At 36.4% G+C, this 21,177-nt stretch overlaps 1 protein-coding gene across 3 annotated transcripts in view; it reads left to right on the top strand.

Moving 5' to 3' along the window:
* Window positions 1-21,177, top strand: part of TOM1L1 (target of myb1 like 1 membrane trafficking protein) — a 263,459-nt gene that overhangs the window by 195,588 nt on the left and 46,694 nt on the right. For all 3 annotated transcript variants that reach the window (XM_053708296.1, XM_053708287.1, XM_053708301.1), the window contains 2 exons: window positions 2,069-2,219; window positions 16,477-16,573. In XM_053708296.1, the coding sequence (XP_053564271.1) occupies window positions 2,069-2,219; window positions 16,477-16,573 (248 nt within the window). The remainder of the gene's footprint in view (window positions 1-2,068; window positions 2,220-16,476; window positions 16,574-21,177) is intronic.

The following is a 21,177-nucleotide window of genomic DNA, read 5'->3' as shown; positions in this document are numbered from 1 at the left end:
TGGTTTGAGATGATAGAAAGGCAACAGTAACACAAATACCCACTTGTTACAACCAAAGTATGCAAAATACCATCTCTGAATGCACAACACATTGAACCTTGAAGAAGATGGGCTACAGCAGCAGAAGACCACACACCAGGTGCCACTCCTGTCAGCTAAGAACAGGATACTAAGGCAACAATTTGCACAGGCTTACCAAAATTGGACAATAGAAGATTGGAAAAATGTTGCCAGGTCTGATGAGTCTTAATTTCAGCTGCGACATTCAGATGGTAGGGTCACAATTTGGCACAAACAACATGAAAGCAAGGATCCATCCTGCCTTGTATCAACGGTTAAGGTTGGTGGTGGTGGTGTAATGGTGGGGAGGGGGGATATTTTCTTGGCACACTTTGGGCCCCTTAGTACCAATTCAGCATCCTCTGATGACTACTTCCAGCAGGATAATGCAACATGTCACAAAGCTCAAATCATCTCAAACTGGTTTTGTGAACATGACAATGAGTTCACTGTACTCCAATGGCCTTCACAGTCACCAGATTTCAATCCAATAGACCACCTTTGGGATGAGTTAGAACATGAGATTCGCATCATGGATGTGCAGCCGACAAATCTGCAGCAACTGCGTGATGCTATCATGTCGATATGGACCAAAAGCTCTGAGGAATGTTTCCAACAACTTGTTGAATCTATTTCACGAATAATTAAGGCAGTTCTGAAGGCAAAAGGGGGTCCAACCGTTACTAGTTGTACATATGTTTTTATGTTTTTATATGTGTATATATGTATTTACAGACATATATACACATATAAACACATACATATATATGTACATAGTGCATTGGACCCCTTTGCTGTCAACTAGATGAAAACACGAAAAAGCATATTTATGCAATATTCATTTATAATAAAGTGTTATACTGTGTATTTACTGTAAATATTTCACATTCCTATGTTCTGCACATAGTAGAATATGTTCTATATATTTATAAATAGATATTCCTATTTATATCTGTATATATCTATACACATATATAATCATATAAATATATAGCTTTAGATCTATATTGTACCAAAATACCACCAGCAATATATAGAAACGTATTTAAGAATAAATAGAACATATTTTACTATGTAAAGAACATTGGAATGTGAAATATTCATATTTTTATGTCAGGTTAGTGCATTCAAGAATAGGTGTTCAGATTAGCACACGAGTGGGGTGTCTTTTATTGCTCAATTGACTTCTATGGGGAATACGTTTTCACGCTCGTGATATTCTAACCTTTTTTACGTGCATCCAATTTGTGTGTAATTGATAACTTTTTACTTTCAACTTGTAATTTCGAGCGCAACTCAACACGCAAAATATTTACTTCTAGCGCAGTTAGCGCGCAAGCGAAAGCACTAAATAGCACTCCACATCTCATAATCTGGTCCAGTATATTTATATGAAAGTGATAAAAAAAAGTCTAAAATCATTTCTAGTGTGCATGGTCATTCGACAGCTTTGTTAGCTCATGGATTTTGGCTAATTTTTGTGCCGGTTTTATGCTTGTGAAAGATCACCACACTAAGATCTGGATTTCCCCAGATCTTATGTGATCTTTCAGAAGCATAAATCTGGCATTGACAATAGCCGAAGTCCACAAGTGGCCGCTCACTTCTGCGCATTCAGCAGCTAACAAAGCTGCCGAATGCCCATGCCTAATTTCTAGGCATGGGCGAAAATGTGTTATTTGGCATTCATTTACAAAACAAAAGCCCAATATGGCCACAAGCAGTGGCATTTATCTACTCTTGGCGCCGGATTTATTAGTGACGAAGTGCAAAATTCAAAGATCTGGGCTTGCACGGGTCTTTGTGTGTTGCACATTGACACTAAAAAAATTGACACCAAAATACCAAATGCTGCTGCCTGTGGCCATATTCTGCATTTGTTTAAAATAACACATTTACACCCTTGTCTTATAATTTCTTTTAAATTATAAATGATAACATGCACAACACATTTTGTGACAGTTCACCTTTAAAGAACAGTTTCTTAAGTTTCTCTCTATTCTTCCAGATCAATGACAACCAGCCTTCAGCGCCATCACTTATTGAGATTGACCACCGGTCTCCAGGAGTTAATAAACAAATCAACGCAGATGATATGACTATACCTTACAGCACCTTTTATGAATCAGTGACAGACACACCCTGTCCTCTGGTCACAGGTAAATTACTGATGCTACAGTGTAGATTAGAGAATGGGGTCTATTTATTAATGTACGGACAAACATGATCCGATATAGCGAATTTATCAGTGCACCAGCAGTTACTGTGTGCAGTAATCCCTTTCTTTAAAGTGACAGTAATGTATGCCACTTGATTCTTTCTATGTCTTTCTATAAAATATTTCTTTAAAGGGTTGCACCAGGTTTTGTTAAACATAGTAGTATTAACTCCTCCCTCCGATTCTATATAATAAGTTCTTGTGAACTGCTGGTGCAATACAGCCCCCTGCAGAGGCGAGCCTGAAGGCTTGCGTGGAGACAAGGGGAACAGGGGCCATTCGTCCCTTGTTAAATAGACCCCTTTATGTTAAAACAATTCAAATTGCAATAAAGATGATAATTGATTAACTAATTATGTGAAATATGTAATACATGAATTGCTACTAAGGTTTACTGTTTAATAAGCTTAAGAATGGGCATCAATATATTTTCTATGAAGTGCACATTTTGAAAGAGAAAGAAAAGTCAAAATTAAACTTTCATGATTCAGATAGAACATGCAATTTTATACAACTTTCCATTTTACTTATTTTATAACATTTGCTTTGTTCTGTTGGTATCCTTTGTAAAAAAAAAACATACCTAGGTAGGCTCCGGGGAATCAATGCACTACTGTGAGCTAGCTGCTGATTTCTTTCAGACATATAAGCCTCTTGCCATTGGTTCACCTGATGTGTCTAGATTTACTCTTTAACAGAGGATACCATGGGAATGGGGAAATTTGATAACAGAAGAAAAGAAGAAAAATACTTTAAAGGGACATGAAACACATACACCTAGATTACGAGTTTTGCGTTAACAGGGGTGCGGTGCTAACGAGCAGTTTTCCCTCACTGCTTAATTACATACAGCGCTGGTATTACGAGTGTTTACAAACCCGGCATTAGCCACAAAAAAGTGAGTGTAGAGCAAAATTTTGCTCCACATCTCACCTCAATACCAGCGCTGCTTACGTTAGCGGTGAGCTGGTAAAACGTGCTTGTGCACGATTTCCCCATAGGAATCAATGGGGGAGAGCAGGCTGAAAAAAAACCTAACACCTGCAAAAAAGCAGCGTAAAGCTCCTAACGCAGCCCCATTCCTATGGGGAAAATACATTTATGTCTACACCTAACAACCTAACATGAACCCCGAGTCTAAACACCCCTAATCTTACACTTATTAACCCCTAATCTGCCGCCCCCGACATCGCCGACACCTGCATTATATTATTAGCCCCCTAATCTGCCTCTCCGGACACCGCCGCCACCTACATTATAGTTATGAACCCCTAATCCGCTGCCCCCAGCATCGCCGAACCCTACATTATATTTATTAATCCCTAATCTGCCGCCCCCAATGTCACCGCAACCTAACTACATTTATTAACCCCTAATCTGCCGCCCACAATGTCGCCACCACTATAATAAAGTTATTAACCCCTAAACCTAAGTCTAACCCTAACCATAACCCCCCTAACTTAAATATAATTACAATAAATCTAAATTACTACAATTAACTAAATAATTCCTATTTAAAACTAAATACTTACCTATAAAATAAACCCTACGATAGCTACAATATAACTAATAGTTACATTGTAGCTATTTTAGGGTTTATTTTTATTTTACAGGCAACTTTGTATTTATTTTAACTAGGTAGAATAGTTATTAAATAGTTATTAACTATTTAATAACTACTTAGTAAAAATAAAGACAAATTTACCTGTAAAATAAAACCTAACCTAAGTTACACTAACACCTAACACTACACTATAATTAAATAAATTAACTAAATTAAATACAATTAATTACAATTAAATAAAATTATCTAATGTACGGAAAAAAACACACTAAATTACAGAAAATAATAAAATAATTACAAGATTATTAAACTAATTACACCTACTCTAATCCCCCTAACAAAATAAAAAAGGCCCCCAAAATAAAAAAAGCCCTACCCTACACTAAATTACAAATAGCCCTTAAAAGGGCCTTTTGCGGGGCATTGCCCCAAAGTAATCAGCTCTTTTACCTGTAAAAAAAAAGTACAAATACCCCCCCAACATTAAACCCACCATCAGCCAATAGGATTTTTTCTACCTTAATTCCGATTGGCTGATAGAATTCTATCAGCCAATCGGAATTGAAGGGATGCCATCTTGGATGACGTCACTTGGTAAGAAGACTCCGGATGAAGAGGATGCTCCGCGTCGGCTGTCTTGAAGATGGATCCGCTCCGGATGGATGAAGATAGAAGATGCCCGTACTGGAGGACCACTTCTGCCCGGTTGGATAAAGACTTCTGCCCGTCTGGAGGATCACTTCTGCCCGGTTGGATAAAGACGTCTCACGGTAGGGTGATCTTCAAGGGGTTAGTGTTAGGTTTTTTTAAGGGGGGATTGGGTGGGTTTTAGAGTAGGGTTGGGTGTGTGGGTGGTGGGTTTTAATGTTGGGGGGGTATTTGTACTTTTTTTTTTACAGGTAAAAGAGCTGATTACTTTGGGGCAATGCCCCGCAAAAGGCCCTTTTAAGGGCTATTTGTAATTTAGTGTAGGGTAGGGCTTTTTTTATTTTGGGGGGCTTTTTTATTTTGTTAGGGGGATTAGAGTAGGTGTAATTAGTTTAAAAATCTTGTAATTATTTTATTATTTTCTGTAATTTAGTGTTTTTTTTCGTACTTTAGATAATTTTATTTAATTGAAATTAATTGTATTTAATTTAGTTAATTTATTTAATTATAGTGTAGTGTTAGCTGTTAGTGTAACTTAGGTTAGGTTTTATTTTACAGGTAAATGTGTCTTTATTTTAACTAGGTAGTTATTAAATAGTTAATAACTATTTAATAACTATTCTACCTAGTTAAAATAAATACAAAGCTGTCTGCAAAATAAAAATAAACCCTAAGATAGCTACAATGTAACTATTAGTTATATTGTAGCTAGTTTAGGGTTTATTTTATAGGTAAGTATTTAGTTTTAAATAGAAATTATTTAAGTAATTGTAGTAATTTTATTTAGATTTATTGTAATTATATTTAAGTTAGGGGGGGTTAGGGTTAGGGTTAGACTTAGGTTTAGGGGACGTTGGGGGTGGCAGATTAGGGGTTAATAAATGTAGGTAGGTGGCAGCGATGTTAGGGACGGCAGATTAGGGGTTAATAATATTTAACTAGTGTTTGCGATGCGGGAGTGCGGCGGTTTAGGGTTAATATATTTATTATAGTGGTGGAGATGTCCGGTTCGGCAGATTAGGGGTTAAAATATTTATTTTAATGTCTGCGATGTGGGAGGGCCTCGGTTTAGGGGTTAATAGGTAGTTTATGGGTGTTAGTGTACTTTTTAGCACTTAAGTTAAGAGTTTTATGCTACGGCGTTGTAGTGTAAAACTCTTAACTACTGACTTTAAAATGCTGTACCAGGCTTGACAGGAGAGGGTCTACCGCTCACTTTTGGTCAGACTCGTAATACCGGCTATGCAAGTCCCATTGAAAATATAGGATACGCAATTGACGTAAGTGGATTTGCGGTATTCCCGAGTCTGGCCAAATAAGTGAGCGGTGAGCCTGTCATTTCAAGACTCTTAATACCAGCGGGCGTTAAAAAGCAGCGTTGGGACCAGCCAGCGCTGCTTTTTAAGCCTAACGCACAACTCGTAATCTAGCCGATATTTTTCTAAACAACTTTACAATTTAATTCTATTATCTAATTTGTTTTGTTCTCTTGGTATCCTTTGCTGAAAAGTATACCTAGGTAGGCTCAGGAGCTGCTGATTGGTTGCTACAGATATATGTCTCATATTATTGGCTCACACAATGCTCACAGTAATGCATTTCTGCTTCTTCAACTAAGAATAGCAAGAGCACAAAGACAATTAGTAAATAGAAGTAATTTGGAAAGTTGTTTAAAATTGTCCTATCTCAATCATGAAATAAAAAATTTTGGGCTTCATGTCCCTTTAATGTGTTATATACAAGAAACTAGACTTGGTTAGCTGCCAAATGTGAAAGAAGATGCCCACTTGCGGCCTTCAGCTCTTTTGGGAGCCGGATTTCTGCTTGTGAAAGTGCAACACACTAAGATCTTATTGTTTGCACAGACTTTAGTGTGTTTCATTTTCACAAGAAGAAATCCGGGTCTGCGAGTGGCTAATGAAGATGCTGAATGCACATGTCTACAAGCAACAGTGCAATAATAATAAACTGCATAACTGCAAAGGGGTTGAACACATTGGAGGAGCCAATGACAAAAGTAGCTAGCTCCCAATAGTGCATTGCTGCTACTTAGCCTACTAACTATGTATGCTTTTCAACAAAGGATACAAAGAGAACAAATTAAATTTGATAATAGAAGTAAATTGGAAAGTTTCTTAAAATTGCATGTTTTATCTGAACCATGACATCAATATGGAAAAGGGAAAATGTGTATGATAAACAATCAATAGAAATTATTATCAAGGGAAAGATTTCTACTTCAATATAAGGTAATAGGCAAATTACCTGGTTTGTTGGCAGGAACAAGTAGTGCAGAGAATGAGCAGCAAACAGTTGTCTAACATCTGGGAGTGAGCAATATATTGGGAGTCCACAGTAATAGTTTAGAACATAATGATACATCAAATCTGCTACTGGAATGAGTTTTCTAAATCAATGAAACATGTTTTTGGTTACTCACTTGATCTAATAAGTTGAGGTCAGCCATTTTGTGAAATATTTCCAGCCTGGTTTGTTTGTGTTGCTTTTAGAAAGAATACTTAGGATCAACAAATTAGACTATAATTGTCAGCATTTAAACTAATGCTTTAGTAATGCTTCTGTACAATACTATTGCTACAAATAAAGCCATAGTGTATAGAATATTTCTCATTTCACTTTTATGGCTCAATTAGAGTAAACAATTGAAGAATTAAAAGAGTTGGAATTTAATTATCATCAAATTTTACTTTTTCTCTTGATATCCTGAGCCTGGTTTAGTATTTCCATGAGGGCACACTAAAGTAAGCTCATGAACTCATGGAGGACCATTAAATACAGAAGAATTTAATTATATTACTGCTACTGCTCAGGCCAATTAGGGACAGATATGTGGCATGGTTAGACTTGGAAAGTCTGCAGTGCTTATTTCCAATGCTTACAATTAGAAAACTTACAATTTATATTACAGGAATAAAGGGCAAAATAAATAATGCATTTTTTTTTACCAACCATAACTGAACATGTAATATTACAATCTTAACATGTTTTACTTTACTTTCAGTTTCTATTTGTGTTTTTTTTTTGTTTGTTTTTTGCCTTAAGCCATTAGGACGTAGATGCTACCTCACAGGGTACTTTGCCTAGCATACCCTTTTGAAATAGTACCTACGTTCGAACTTCTGGCTCATGCTGTGGTCCCTGCTGTCAGCTTTGACAGTGAAGACTGCAGCCAGAGGTAGAAGGCATCTGCCTTCATATGGTAAGCCATATGAAGGCAGATCGCCAATACAGACAGTGACACTCTTGTGTGATGTCATGGGAGGTGTGAAAAGGGAAGAAGGGCAGATGGCACATCGCAGGAGGGGGGTAGGGGAGGGTTTCCTACACTACAGAAAAAAGTTTGGTAAGGGAGCCATATATGTCTGCTATTTCAGAACAAAGGGGATCCCAGAGAAGCTTTAAAACCATTTTTGTTATGACTGTGGAAGCAGTATGTAAAGAATTTTTAAATTCTTTACATTCTACATACATAATCAAACCCAAAGTTTGTTAAAAACGTAAATATTTTTTTTTATATGATCGCATTTGGCGGTGAAAAAGTGTCATGAAATATACAGAAATGGGCTTAGATCAATACCTTAAGATGTCTACTTGAAAAAAAAAGTTTTGATAGATTTCTGTTTAACCCCTTTAAGACGAGTGCCATACCCTGTACATCGTTGGTCATTTAGCCCTTAAGAAACAGTGCCATACATTACAGAAGTGTGGTGCACAGCTGCAATTAACGGCCTTCTCATTATCAAAAAGCAATGGCAAATCATGCATGTCTGCTATTTCTAAACAAAGGAGATCCCGGAGAAGCTTTTACATCCATTTGTGTTATGATTGCACAAGTGGTATGTAAATAATTTCAATAAAAACCCAATTTTGTTAACATGATCGCATTATGTGGTGAAACAGGGGCATGAAATATATCAAAATGGACCTAGATTAATACCTTGGGTTGTCTACTTAAAAAAAAAATAGTTTTAATAGGTAAATAAAAAACAAGGCTCTACTATTTCTGTTAAACACCTTACGTACAGCGTCGTACCCTGTACAGCGCTGGTTGTTTAGAGTAGACCTTAGGGACCAGGCCACACCCTGTATGGATCTGCTGTCCTGGGCCTCTTTCTGATGCAATCTTGCTAATAGTGGCGAGATTGCGCTATTTCTGCATGCCTCACAAGATACACTCTTTTCCTTCTCTGCATCGGGTAATGGTGCTGCCAATCGTTGGTGGTGTGGGAGGGTCAGGAAGGAGGCGGGTGGGTGGCCCATTGCTTGTGGGGGGCGGGGGGGTAGGGAGGGCAGTGGGAACAGGCTACAATTTCCACACAGAGTGGGAGGGAGAGAGGGAAAAATTAAATATTAGAGAGGAGAGGGGAGCCCTAGAAAAGGATCGCTTGGAGGGGGGGTTATATAAACTGGGTACTGGATGACAGCTGCCAGTACCTAAGATAGTGGACACAATTTAGAGGGGAGAGGGTTAGAGAGGTGTTTGGGAGGGATCAGGGAGATGGGAGGGTAAAGGGGAACTCTACACTGCAGAAAATAAAAAATAAGATTAAAAAAGCACAAAAAAAGCACTAAAACTTCACATTGGCAGACTGTCTGCCAGTACCTAAGATGGTGGTGACCAGTGTGTGGGGGAAGGGGGGTGAGGGAGGGAAGAGAGCTATGAGAGGTAGGTTTTAGGGGTGGGAGGTAACAGGTGGGAGGGTAATCTCTACACTACAGGTAAACTTAACCTTACAAGCTACCTGATTAAATTTCAGGAATGGGGTTTGCAGCTGCAATCGGCAGCCTTCTAAATACAAAAAAGCAATGGCAAAGCATGCATGTCTGCTATTTCTAAACAAAGGCAATCCCAGAGAAGGTTTTACAACCATTTGTGTTATGACTGCATACAGGGTATGTAAATAATTTCAGTGAGAAACACAAAGTTTGTGAAAAAGTTAAAAAAAATTAAAATGATCACATTTCACAGCAAAACGGTGGCATGAGATATACCAAAATGGGCCTAGATCAATACCTTGGGTTGTCTACTAAAAAAAAAAGATATAGTTTTGACAGGTAAATAAAAACCTGGCACTATTTCTATTTAAATGGAGTAATGGCAAAATGCTAAAAATTATCCAGTCTTTTGGGCAAGTTTTTATCTGAAATGCCTGATCCTTAAGGGGTTAAATTAGCTAAAATTCCTGGTCCTGAAGGGATTAAAGTTCTCTTTATGATAATAAATATTTTAGGTCTATATATGTCGCTAACCCATAGCCTTAAGCTATTTTCATAAATACAGGGGATAGAAAAGCATTTTTCTTTTAAAAGTGTGTGTATTAATAATTGATACAGATTAAAAAAAAGAAGATTAAAAGCAGGCATGATATAGTGCTGCCATTAGCAGCTTAGAAAACAGTTCTCCGCCACCCTCATTTTCATAAGTAGTTTTATTATAAACCTGGTATTTCAAATGTTTTTAAATGTGAATAACCAGCTTGCTTGAAACTTTGTATTTCAGTTGTGATTGACTCTCACAATTAAAGATTTCATGTGGATCTGTACTGTAGCAATTGAATATTTTTATGCTCAAAAGTACAGATTTTTCAAAATTCTGAAATTGAAGTCAGTGTGAAATATTTAGCCAGAGGCACATAGAAATCCATTAAACACATTTGTTTGACATTTAGCAGGGTGACAGTACCAACTGCCCAGATATACCCTTTTATCAAAAGCCATTTAATCTGTTTTTAGTTTCTGAGATATAAACACTTAAAAGTAGCAGTTTGTTGCATTTTTATGTGCATGCAAAAATGTATTTGCAAACTTTGTACAACGTGAAAATATTAAAGTTTAGATAAATTAATTTTTGGATTTTTACAGAATTGTCTTTACCCAGCTATGGCTGATTCATCGGTCCAGTTGCCTGGATTACCTGCTCTGTACTAAACAAATAATTATATTGTTTTACTTAAATTGACACCAATTTTCATATAACTGCATGTAACAGACACTACTATAAAGAATATGCACAGATACTGATCTAAAAATCCAGTATAAAACATTTTAAAAACTTACTTAGAAGCTCCCAGTTTAGCACTGTTGATGAGGTTAAGCTTGGACACCCAGTGAAAGGGGTTGGGAAAAAAGAAGAGTATAAATTCCCCCCTCCCCCTCTGTAATGCATATGAAAAGACAAATAACGTAAACAGGAGCCAGCAGGAGTATGTAAACGCACGTATACATCTAACACTGTGGGGCTTGGTTAGGAGTCTGAAAATCAGCACAGTGTTATTAAAAATAAGCAAAGCTATGCATATTTACAAAAATACTACCAGGTGGGCTATCTAAATGGATCATCTACAAAACATTTGTGCAAAGAAAAATCTATTGTAAAATATCCCTTTAATGTGGAGAGGTTTTTCTCTCACCCAGTGGTGGCTCTACAGGGACGTATGGGGCATAAGAGGAGCGAGAAAATTAATCTTATTTTACTAAGTATGATATATTTACGCAAATCAAAGCCTATCAGTGAACACCCATTAATGAGATACACAGTTGCCAAGGCAAAAACTGCCTTTAAACAATCCCTCAGGGACCTCATAATACTGACAAGACATCTTATAAAATCTCTCCAGACCAGAGAGCTTTAGGTAATCTGGCCATTTTATTAATTATTATAGTTTATTTATAAAGCGACATCATATTGCGCATCGCTGTGTAGAGAGCCTGGCCCTTGAGTCACTGTAAGCTGTAAACTATTTTTACATAAAATGAAAAACAGGACAGGTGGACTTGTAAACTTATATTCTAAGTCAGATGTATCAGATTTGTAGATAGCCATTTGGACAATTCTGTGAAATTGGTGTGTACATACGTTCCTTTCTTAAGTTGATGAGAGTCCACAATTCTATACTGTTGGGAATTCATCACCTGGCCACCAGGAGGAAGCAAAGACATCCTACACCACAGCTTTAATATCCCTCCTACTTCCCTGACCCTCCCAGTATTTCTTTGCCTCGTTCATAGGAGCAGGCGAAGATAGAGGTGTTTGAGTTTTATTTAATTTTCTTGGGATATATTATTCCTTTATTCCCTTATGAGGTGATACTTGAAAGAGAGGGGTTTAGGCAAGTACTGGCTGTGCAATGTAAATCTCCTTGTGGCAGTTGTAGTCACAAGCTGGCCACAGGTGTTGCTGGGACAGTTTATTTCGCCTCCTCCTGTTGGACCATGAAGATGTACACCCTCACTATATCATTTACTGTTAGCTACAGTTCAGGATGGGCTTCTACTGCATCCTTTGGAAACCACAGCTGAAGGGTAAGAGTAGTGGAGTGGGATCTCTTTTAGTGTAAGTACCCAAGTTTTGTTGCATTATATTACCTGCTTTGTTTTTAATTATTTGTTTTAATAAATACTATACATTTAAATTTTTACTCATTCTTTATTGTATATATTTATGTATTTACACTTTAGCTTATCTAGTGGCGCTCCCACCCTTTGATATTTGTATCGCTATAATTTGATTAGGAATCAGTAGGAGCTAGTGTAATATTCTTTATTGGTGCTTCAATATTACGTATCTATTCTTTATTTTGGTAGTGGCTCCTTTAAATCCCTCTGCTCAGGAAGCAACTGTTTACCTCAGTGCTCCACTTGCTCATTTACAGGAGTGCTGAGGTTCTCACAGATCTCAATGAGTTTAGTCTCCTCAGGAGGCAAGACTACAAATAAATGTCTTGGAACTCAGGGTGATCTTCAGAGTTCTTCAGTCTTGGCCTCTTGTCTCATCAGTTACTTTCATTGGTTTTCAATCAGACAATATCAAGGCAGTAGCCTACATCAATTATCAAGGAGGTACCCCCAGTTCTTTAGCAATAAAAGGGATATCTCGGAATCAGTCAACAACTGGGAGGCAAACTATCTGAGTCATCAGACCTTACATTTAGTGAATGGTCCCTGAATCAGAAGCTTTTTGACCAGTTGGTAAATCGTTGGGGTCTTCCAGAGATAGACTTTATGGCTTCTCGCCTGAACCACGAACTTCCCAGATGTGGAAAAGGTCAAGGGATTCCCACGTGGATCTGATAGTGGTGCCTTGGTCTTATCAGCTGATTTATCTGTTTCCATCACTTGTTCTCTTGCCCAGAGTTATTGCCCGGATCAAGCAGTAGCAAATCTCAGCAATGTTAATTGCTCCCACTTGGCCTCGAAGGACATGGTATGCAAATCTTGTCTAGATATCCAGTGTTCCTCCTTGGCATCTTCGTTAATTGTCAGGATCCCTTCTTTTATCAAAATCTTCAATCCCTAAGGTTGACTGCTTGGAAATTTAATGATTAGTTATGTCCCAAAGAGGATTTTTTGACTCTGTTATAGAGACTTTGATTCAGACTCATAAGCCTGTCACTAGGAAGATATACCACAACGTTTGGAAGGTGTATTTTTCTTGGTGTTCTGATAGGCGATATTTGTTGTATTCTGTTTGAATTGTGGACTCTCACCAAATTAAGAAAAAAAACATAATGTATTCTTACCTGATAAATTCCTTTCTTTCTTGATGTGAGAGGCCACAAACCCAACAGATTGTGCATAGTGGTGGCATTTCTAGTTTGCACCTCTTTACCCTACTATATTTCTTACTTCTTCTTCTTCCTATTCTTGGCTATACGAAATATTGGGAGGGTCAGTGAAATAGAAGGGATATTAAAGCTCTGATATAGAGTGTCTTTGCCTCCTCCTGGTTGCCACCTGATGAATTCCCAACAGTAAGGAATAGAGAATTCTCACCAACAAGGAAGAAAGGAATTTATCAGGTAAGAATAAATTATGTTTTTCCAAACTTTTAAATATTATATTGAATTTTTTTGTTAAAATAATAATCAAGCAATAACTAGGCTGACCTACAGGTGTGTTGTGGTCGGATAGTTTGGTAGGTCAGGGGTGGGTAGTCCATAGTTTCACTCTGCAAATAGCAATATTTGCAATAAATGAGAAGCTGTGGAGTAAGGAGATTCACAGACTGTTATAATTAGGGTGACCATATTGCCGCTTTAAAAAGGGACATATATGAAAAATACATATGTCAGGGTAATTATACAAAACATTTCTTTAAACAGCCCTGACATATGTATTTTTCATATGTGTCCCTTTTTAAAGCGGCAATATGGTCACCCTAGTTATAATCCCACAATATGTATGACAATTGGGAACTCTAGAATTCATTAGGGCATGTATATTTTGAACTGAAATATATAGTTTCTCCACAAGAAGTAAAACACATAGGTACATTCTGCTCAGGAGCTGTAAGCCTTGCAGCAGGGTTATGCGACTGCCACTTCTGATCCACTGATCTGGTGTGAATCTTTTTTTTTTTTTTTTAATTATTGCATTAGAATGTTGCATTTAACATTAAAAAAAAAGCTGTTCCAAAAGCCATTATGCTGTGCAAACAGGTCAAGATGTATCTCAGATCAGAATAGGAAAGTTGAAAAGTCCAAGAAAAAAAGCTTGCAAGGTAGATTATTATTAAAAGAAAAGGCCATGTTGTAACCATGTTGTAACTGGATTTTTCAAGGACAGGTCTAGAATTTGAATTTTGTCAAGAAGGACATTTTGCAGGGGTTGTCTAAGAGATTATAACAGACACCCTGCTCTGATCTAGAACATATGTAAAACAAAGATTGTACTACTTTTTTGCCTTTAAAATAAAACTTTTGTTTCTGCTCTTTAAAGGGATAGAAAGGTCAAAATTGAAATGTGCATTTTAAATTGAAATAGAAGTATTTTTGCAATATGCTTCCAATAGCAAAAATGCTTCTAGTAAAAGCTATTACTGTTTTTAGCGGCATACGCAAATATCCTGTGAGGGCCTGTGCAGCAGTATTCAAACACTATGCATGCTCAAAGAGGTTGCTGTGCTGTGTATTGCTTTTGAAGACAGAATTTGTGTCATACAAGCCACTGATCCCCCTCTGAGAATGTGCATACTGGTGCATGGGGCCCTCATAGGATATGTGCGTAAGACTAATAACGTATATTAGAAGCATTTTTGCTAATAGAAATATATAGCAAAAATGCTTATATTTCAAACTGAAATGCACCTATGCACATTTTGTTTTTGACCTGTCTATCCCTTTAACCCTTTAAGGACACAGCTTTCAGTTTGCTCAATTGTTTTATGACGGAAAAATTCCGTCATATGTCCTTAAGAGGTTAAAGGGACATCAAAGTTAAAATTTAACTTTAAGGATTTAGATAGCTCATGACATTTTAAGAGACTACTATTATCAAATGTATTAAATTCTTATTTATCCTTTGTTAAAAAAACATGCCTAGATAGCTTTGCCCTGAGATCTATCAACAGGTTTTAGGAAACATTAAAGTGTCAGTAAACCTTAAAAATAATGTTATATAATTCTGCACATAGTGCAGAATTATATAACATTATATTAGCGCAAACGTTATAAAACAAAATTTCCCCTTTGAATTTTAAAAAAAAACCTGCTGTTTTACAGACCCGCTCTCTGTGATCTTCTGAGCGGGTCTTTTTTTTCAAACAGCGAATCGGGCCAGCTGTATAGTCACAGCCCGGCCAGACCGCGCCATAGCACTAAGTGCAGCTCGCTCCTGCTGTCTGACAGAGCAGGAGCGAGCTGCACTTAGTGCTATGGCCCGGTCGGGCCGGGCTGTGACTATACAGCTGGCCCGATGCGCTGTTTGAAAAAAACAGACCCGCTCAGAAGATCACAGAGAGCGGGTTTGTAAAACAGCAGGGTTTTTTTAAAATTCAAAGGGGAAATTTTGTTTTATAACGTTTGCGCTAATATAATGTTATATAATTCTGCACTATGTGCAGAATTATATAACATTATTTTTAAGGTTTACTGTCCCTTTAAAGAAATCAGAGATCAAAAAATAAATAAATCATGATACTGATAAAGTATTGCACATTGGCTATAATCACATTTTTTAGCAAATAAGTTTCTGGTATCTCCTCCATTCTCATCCATTTCTGCTTAATATCAGCACCATTTGGCTCTTGCTATAAATTATTCTTAAAGAGCAATACAATTCAAAATGAAACTTTCATTATTCAGACAGAATATAGCATTTTAAGATACTTTCAAATGACTTCTTTTATCAAATTCACGTCATCCTTTGGTATCCTTTTGCTGAAAAGCATACCTAAGTAGGCTCAGGTGCAGCAATGTGATTGGTGGCTACATTCATATGCCTCTTGTCATTGGCTCACCATGAGCCTGATATTCAAAACACAAATGTTAACTTGAGACATGTTTATGTTGCTATGTAGTGTTCTTTATTTGAAATATAGACTCCGACATTTACAATACAAGATCTAAAAAACAAAACAAAGATTTTGCACGATTTTTCTCCATCCAGGTTTTGAATATAAGTCCCCATATGTGTTCAGCTAGCTCCCAGTAGTGCATCGCTGCTCTGGAGCTTTCTTTAAAGGGACACTAAAGTTAAAATTAAAGTTTATGATTCAGATAAAGCATGTAATTTAAAAAAAAAAAAACTTTCCCATATTCTTCCATTATATATTTATATGCACAATTTCTGAGTCTCTAGCTCCTATTAAGCATATGCAAAAGTGCACAGTATATATGTACATGCATTTTGTGATTGGCTAGTGGCTGTCACATGATACGGGGGAGGGGGGATTGTATTAACTTTGAAATTTACCAGAAAATATTTTACTGCTCATTTTAAATTTGAAGTAAGTGCTATTGCATTCTCTTTTTATTGTGTATGTGTCACTTACTCAATGCTACTGTATTAATGTGTTTAAATCCTTGTATAATTTCAATACATTATTATTTGCAATCAACAGTAACATCACAAAATGCATTAGAACATTTTCTTTTTTTAATTTTCATGTATTCTGAATTCTCAGACTTCAACTCCTCTCGTATCTGGAGACTAAATATTTCATATTTTTGTTTATTTCTAATTTCAGATACTGGAACTTCAGTACAGCCTGTTCCTGGGCAGCCAAAACCATTTATTTATCCCCAGATGGATTTACTAGGACTCAGAGAAGCTGTGAATACACCGTAAGTGCAATAGACAGATAATAATAAATACAAAAATTACACTTTGCTTTTCTGTTGCAAAATTTTACATTTGTTTAACTTATTTGCTTCTATTATGTAGAGAAATGCTTTCAAAATATAACTTTGTGTCATTTATATTTACTTTATCTGCTGCCAATTTTATTATGGATTTGAAAGGGATTTAATTATTTATTTTCATTTATTTGCCAGTGTCTGCCCTTGTATTGCTGAACTGAAACTGAAAATAACTGAAATTATTATTTTCTGGTGCTGAATAAGGTTCAGGATTGTGTTTTTCGGTCATTTCGGTCAACCAAAGCCTATTTTGATACACCTTATAGGCTTACACTGATGAAGACACTCACATGACCAAAACCCGTTGGTGGGCAGGGCTCTGGAGGTGCTACTTTGGGCAAAATTGATAAATTTGCAAGTGGACAGGATTCACATGTTTGTGAACCTGTCCGCATCTTATCGCAAATAGTGGGGTGAATTTGTTCCCCATATTTATCATTGCACAAGTGCAATACCGCCACCCTACCCTCATGCAACAAATTGCACGAAGGTGGAGATTGTCAATTACCCCGGGCGAATAAATCCAGGGTGATTTCGATCCGCCAACTGCAGTTTGGCAAAGAGGATTTATGAAGCAGTCGGTTTAAACTGCAGACCACCGTTGACTGCAAGATTTAATAAGGCTGAACCTGGCATTGTTAACAACTATTTGTTAGATGTAAATTAAATCAAAACCCAATGTTCTTAGTGCAGTTTAACTTAGGTTTCCTTCCAGTTTTGCTTATTTTTAATACCAGTTTTTCTTGTTTAAACTAAGCATAAAAGCAATTGAAAAAAATAGATCTGTGAATCCTGCAGATGTAAAGGGCATCATAAATGCACCAAGAGCTGAAAAATGCCCCTGAGGAACGTCTATGATCAGCCCAACTGCTGATACGTTTATGTTGCATAAAATAAGAAATACAATTGTATATTTAAAAAAACAAATTTATTCCTGAATACGGTGCTATAAGCAAAAGGTGAAATCTAAATTGAATATAACCTAAATGTATTTATGCTTAAACTTGTCTCTCATTGACATAGAATGTAAAACATGCCCATTGAAAGATACAGAGAATTATTAAATACATTTTCCTTAAAGGGACATAAAACCCAAAATGTTTCTTTCATGATTAAAGGGACACTGAACCCAAAATTTTTCTTTCGTGATTCAGATAGAGCATGAAATTTTAAGCAACTTTCTAATTTACTCCTATTATCAAATTTTCTTTATTCTCTTGGTATCTTTATTTGAAATGCAAGAATGTAAGTTTAGATGCCGGCCCATTTTTGGTGAACAACCTGGGTTGTCCTTACTGATTGGTGGATAAATTCATCCACCAATAAAAAAGTGCTGTCTAGATGTCTGAATCAAGAAAAAAGCTTAGATGCCTTCTTTTTTAAATAAAGATAGCAGGAGAACGAAGAAAAATTGATAATAGGAGTAAATTAGAAAGTTGCTTAAAATTACATGCTCTATCTGAATCACAAAAGAAAAATGTTGGGTTCAGTGTCCCTTTAAGATAGAACATATACATTTAAACAACTTTCCAGTTTACCTCTATTATCATATTTTCTTCATTTTCTTGTTATCATTTGTTGAAAAGCAGGAAGGTAAGTTTAGGAGTGTGCATGGGTTTGTAGCACTATATGGCAGCAATTTTGCAACAATGATATACATTAGCAAGAGCACTAGATGGCAGCACTATTTCCCGTCATGCAGTGCTCCACATATCTCTTCAACTAAGAATAACAAGAGAACAAAGCAAATTTGATAATAGAAGTAAACTGGAAACTTGTTTACAATTGTATTCTCTAGCTGAATCGTGATATGAAAACTTTGGGTTTCATGTCCCTTTAAAGCGATCGTAAACTTGACATGTTTTAAAATCAGGTCTGGAATCTAAGCAATATATGCCATGTTTCCGTCATCCACTTCAAAATACTTTTTTTTGTGAGCTAAAGGTTTTGACTGTTCTCCAATCGGTGCTCTAGCCATATGGCACTCACACATTTTTTTTCTAGCTAAATCACTGATTGGAGAACAGTCAAAACCGTTGGCTCAAAAAAAAAACAAAAAAAAAACGTGAGTCGATTTCTCGGCTGGATTTATGTTAGTGTATGAAACTAAATTATGTTATGTCTTTATACACAAAATTAAAATAAATTTGAAAAAAAAGAGAGTTTTAAATTTGGCGGCGTATTAAGTTTTGAAGTGGGTGGTACGGGGTATTAGAATGTCACGGCAAGATTAAAAAGTAAGTTACAGAGCATTTTCATTAGAAGTGATCATTTAAAGCCCCTCTAAAATATCGCTTAGATTCCGGACCTGATTTTTAAACATGTAAAGTTTACCATAACTTTAAATGAATTCCATGAAGAACATTACACCACATGCGTCTCCCAAATGCAGCTCCCTACTATAATGAATCTACCCTAGTATAACAACTAAAGCAAAACATTTTTTAAAACGCAGAACAAATCTCTAGACTCAGGACATATATCAATGTGCGAGCGGACATGATACAAAGTAGCGTATCATGTCCGCCGCACATCGATAAATGCTGACGGCATAAGCTGTCAGCATTTATCATTGCACCAGCAGTTTCGCGGCCAATAGGCTGCTAGCAGGGAGTGTCAGAGCTTGATAAATATGCCCCTCAGTGTTAAGCTAAGCAAACTAAGGGCTAGATTATGAGTGGATCGCTATCTGTTCCGTGCAAGCAATAAGGGGTTATTTTGTGGCTTTTTGTGTCGGAAGTAGCGTGTATATTAGTTGAAAGTAAGCGCATTCCCTTGAGTGCAAACAAATTTAATGCACGCCGGGTTAGCATGAGTGGCTAACTGCTAAGCGCAACAAAAAGGTTGCACAAAACACATCAAAAATACATTTTAAAGTACAGGTACAGTCATAATAACACTGTCTGATAAAAAAATATTTAAAGGAACATGAAACACAATTTTTTTCTTTTTTGAGTCAAATAAAGCATGTGTATCCTTTATAGAAGGGTGCAGCAATGCACTACTGAGAGCTAGCTAAACACATCAGTAGACCAATGACAAGAGGCATATATGTAAATCCACTAATCAGCAGCTATCTCCCAGCTCCTGAACCTATTTAGGTATCTTTTTCAACAAAGGATATCAAGAAAACAAAGCAAATTAGATAAAAGAAGTACATTAGAAAGATGTTAAAATGGTATGCTCTGTCTGAATCATGAAAGAACATGTTTATGTTTCGTATCCCTTTAAAAAAAATTGCATTAAAAAGTTATTAGGGTATAAATATATGAGGTCTCAGAGATAAGAAGGAAAAAAAAGTCTGCAAAGGGCTTTAACATAGAGATACATACATTCACATGGCTAAATAAATATATATATTTAATTTTTTTCCCTTTTAACTTGTAATACAATGCGCGCAAAAAGCCTCTGTCTAGCAAAGATAAAGCTAAATAGAGCTCCACTCATAATCTAGCACTAAATATGTCTTCTCGCAAACAAACAAAGCACAACAGTCAGGTCTGCCACATTTTCTATTTCATATAGTAAAAAGGTTATATTATACCATAATTATACAATTATTTATAATTAGATAAAAGCAAGGGTTCAATTAAATGTATGTTATTAACATAATTACGACCAATACTGTAATTAATAATAATATTTTAAATAGATATGAGCTAAAAAAAATGTAACTTTGCTTTAGAAAAGATAAGCAATACACTTTGGCTGGTATTTATTATTCTGCATGTGGACAATGGTTCTCATAGAGGGCCTGATAATAAAAAGTTTGCATTTAAAAGGATGAAAAACTACGTTTAGCCTCACAGGGACAGTCAATTATCAAAGAAAATAATATTAAAGGGCCATAATGCCCAAATGTTTAAACACTTGAAAGTGATGCAGTATAGCTGTAAAAGCTGACTAGAAAATATCACCTGAACATCTCTATGTAAAAAAGAAAGATATTTTACCTTAAAAGTTTATCAGTAGCCACATCTCATTGTAAAGGACTTCTAAGCAGCAAATCAGTATGTCTGTCCAGGGACAGAGGAAGGAGCGAGCTTTTGTGCACACTCATCTTATTTCCCCATGCAGTGTAAGGAAGTTAAAATGAAATCTCATGAGAGTTAAAGGGACAGTCAAGTAAAAAAAAAAAACTTTCGTGATTTAAATAGGCCATGCCATTTGAAACAACTTTCCAATTTACTTTTATTACCAATTTTGCTTTGTTCTCTTGGTATTCTTAGTTGAAAGCTAAACCTAGGAGGTTCATATGCTAATTTCTTAGACCTTGAAGAACACCTCTAATATGAAAGTATTTTGACAGTCTTTCACCACTAGAGGGCATTAGTTCATGTGTTTCATATAGATAACATTGAGCTCAGGCACGTGAAGCTCGTAGGAGTGAGCACTGATTGCCTAAAAATGCAAGTCTGTCAAAAGAACTGAAATAAGGGGGCAGTTTGCAGAGGCTTAGATACAAGGTAATCACAGAGGTAAAACGTGTATTATTATAACTGTGTTGGTTATGCAAAATTGGGGAATGG

This window comes from Bombina bombina, chromosome 1 (genome assembly GCF_027579735.1).
Source record: "Bombina bombina isolate aBomBom1 chromosome 1, aBomBom1.pri, whole genome shotgun sequence".
NCBI classification, from domain to species: Eukaryota; Metazoa; Chordata; class Amphibia; order Anura; family Bombinatoridae; genus Bombina; species Bombina bombina.
Note: the sequence above shows the minus strand (reverse complement) of the source record. Positions and strands in the feature narration are given on the sequence as shown.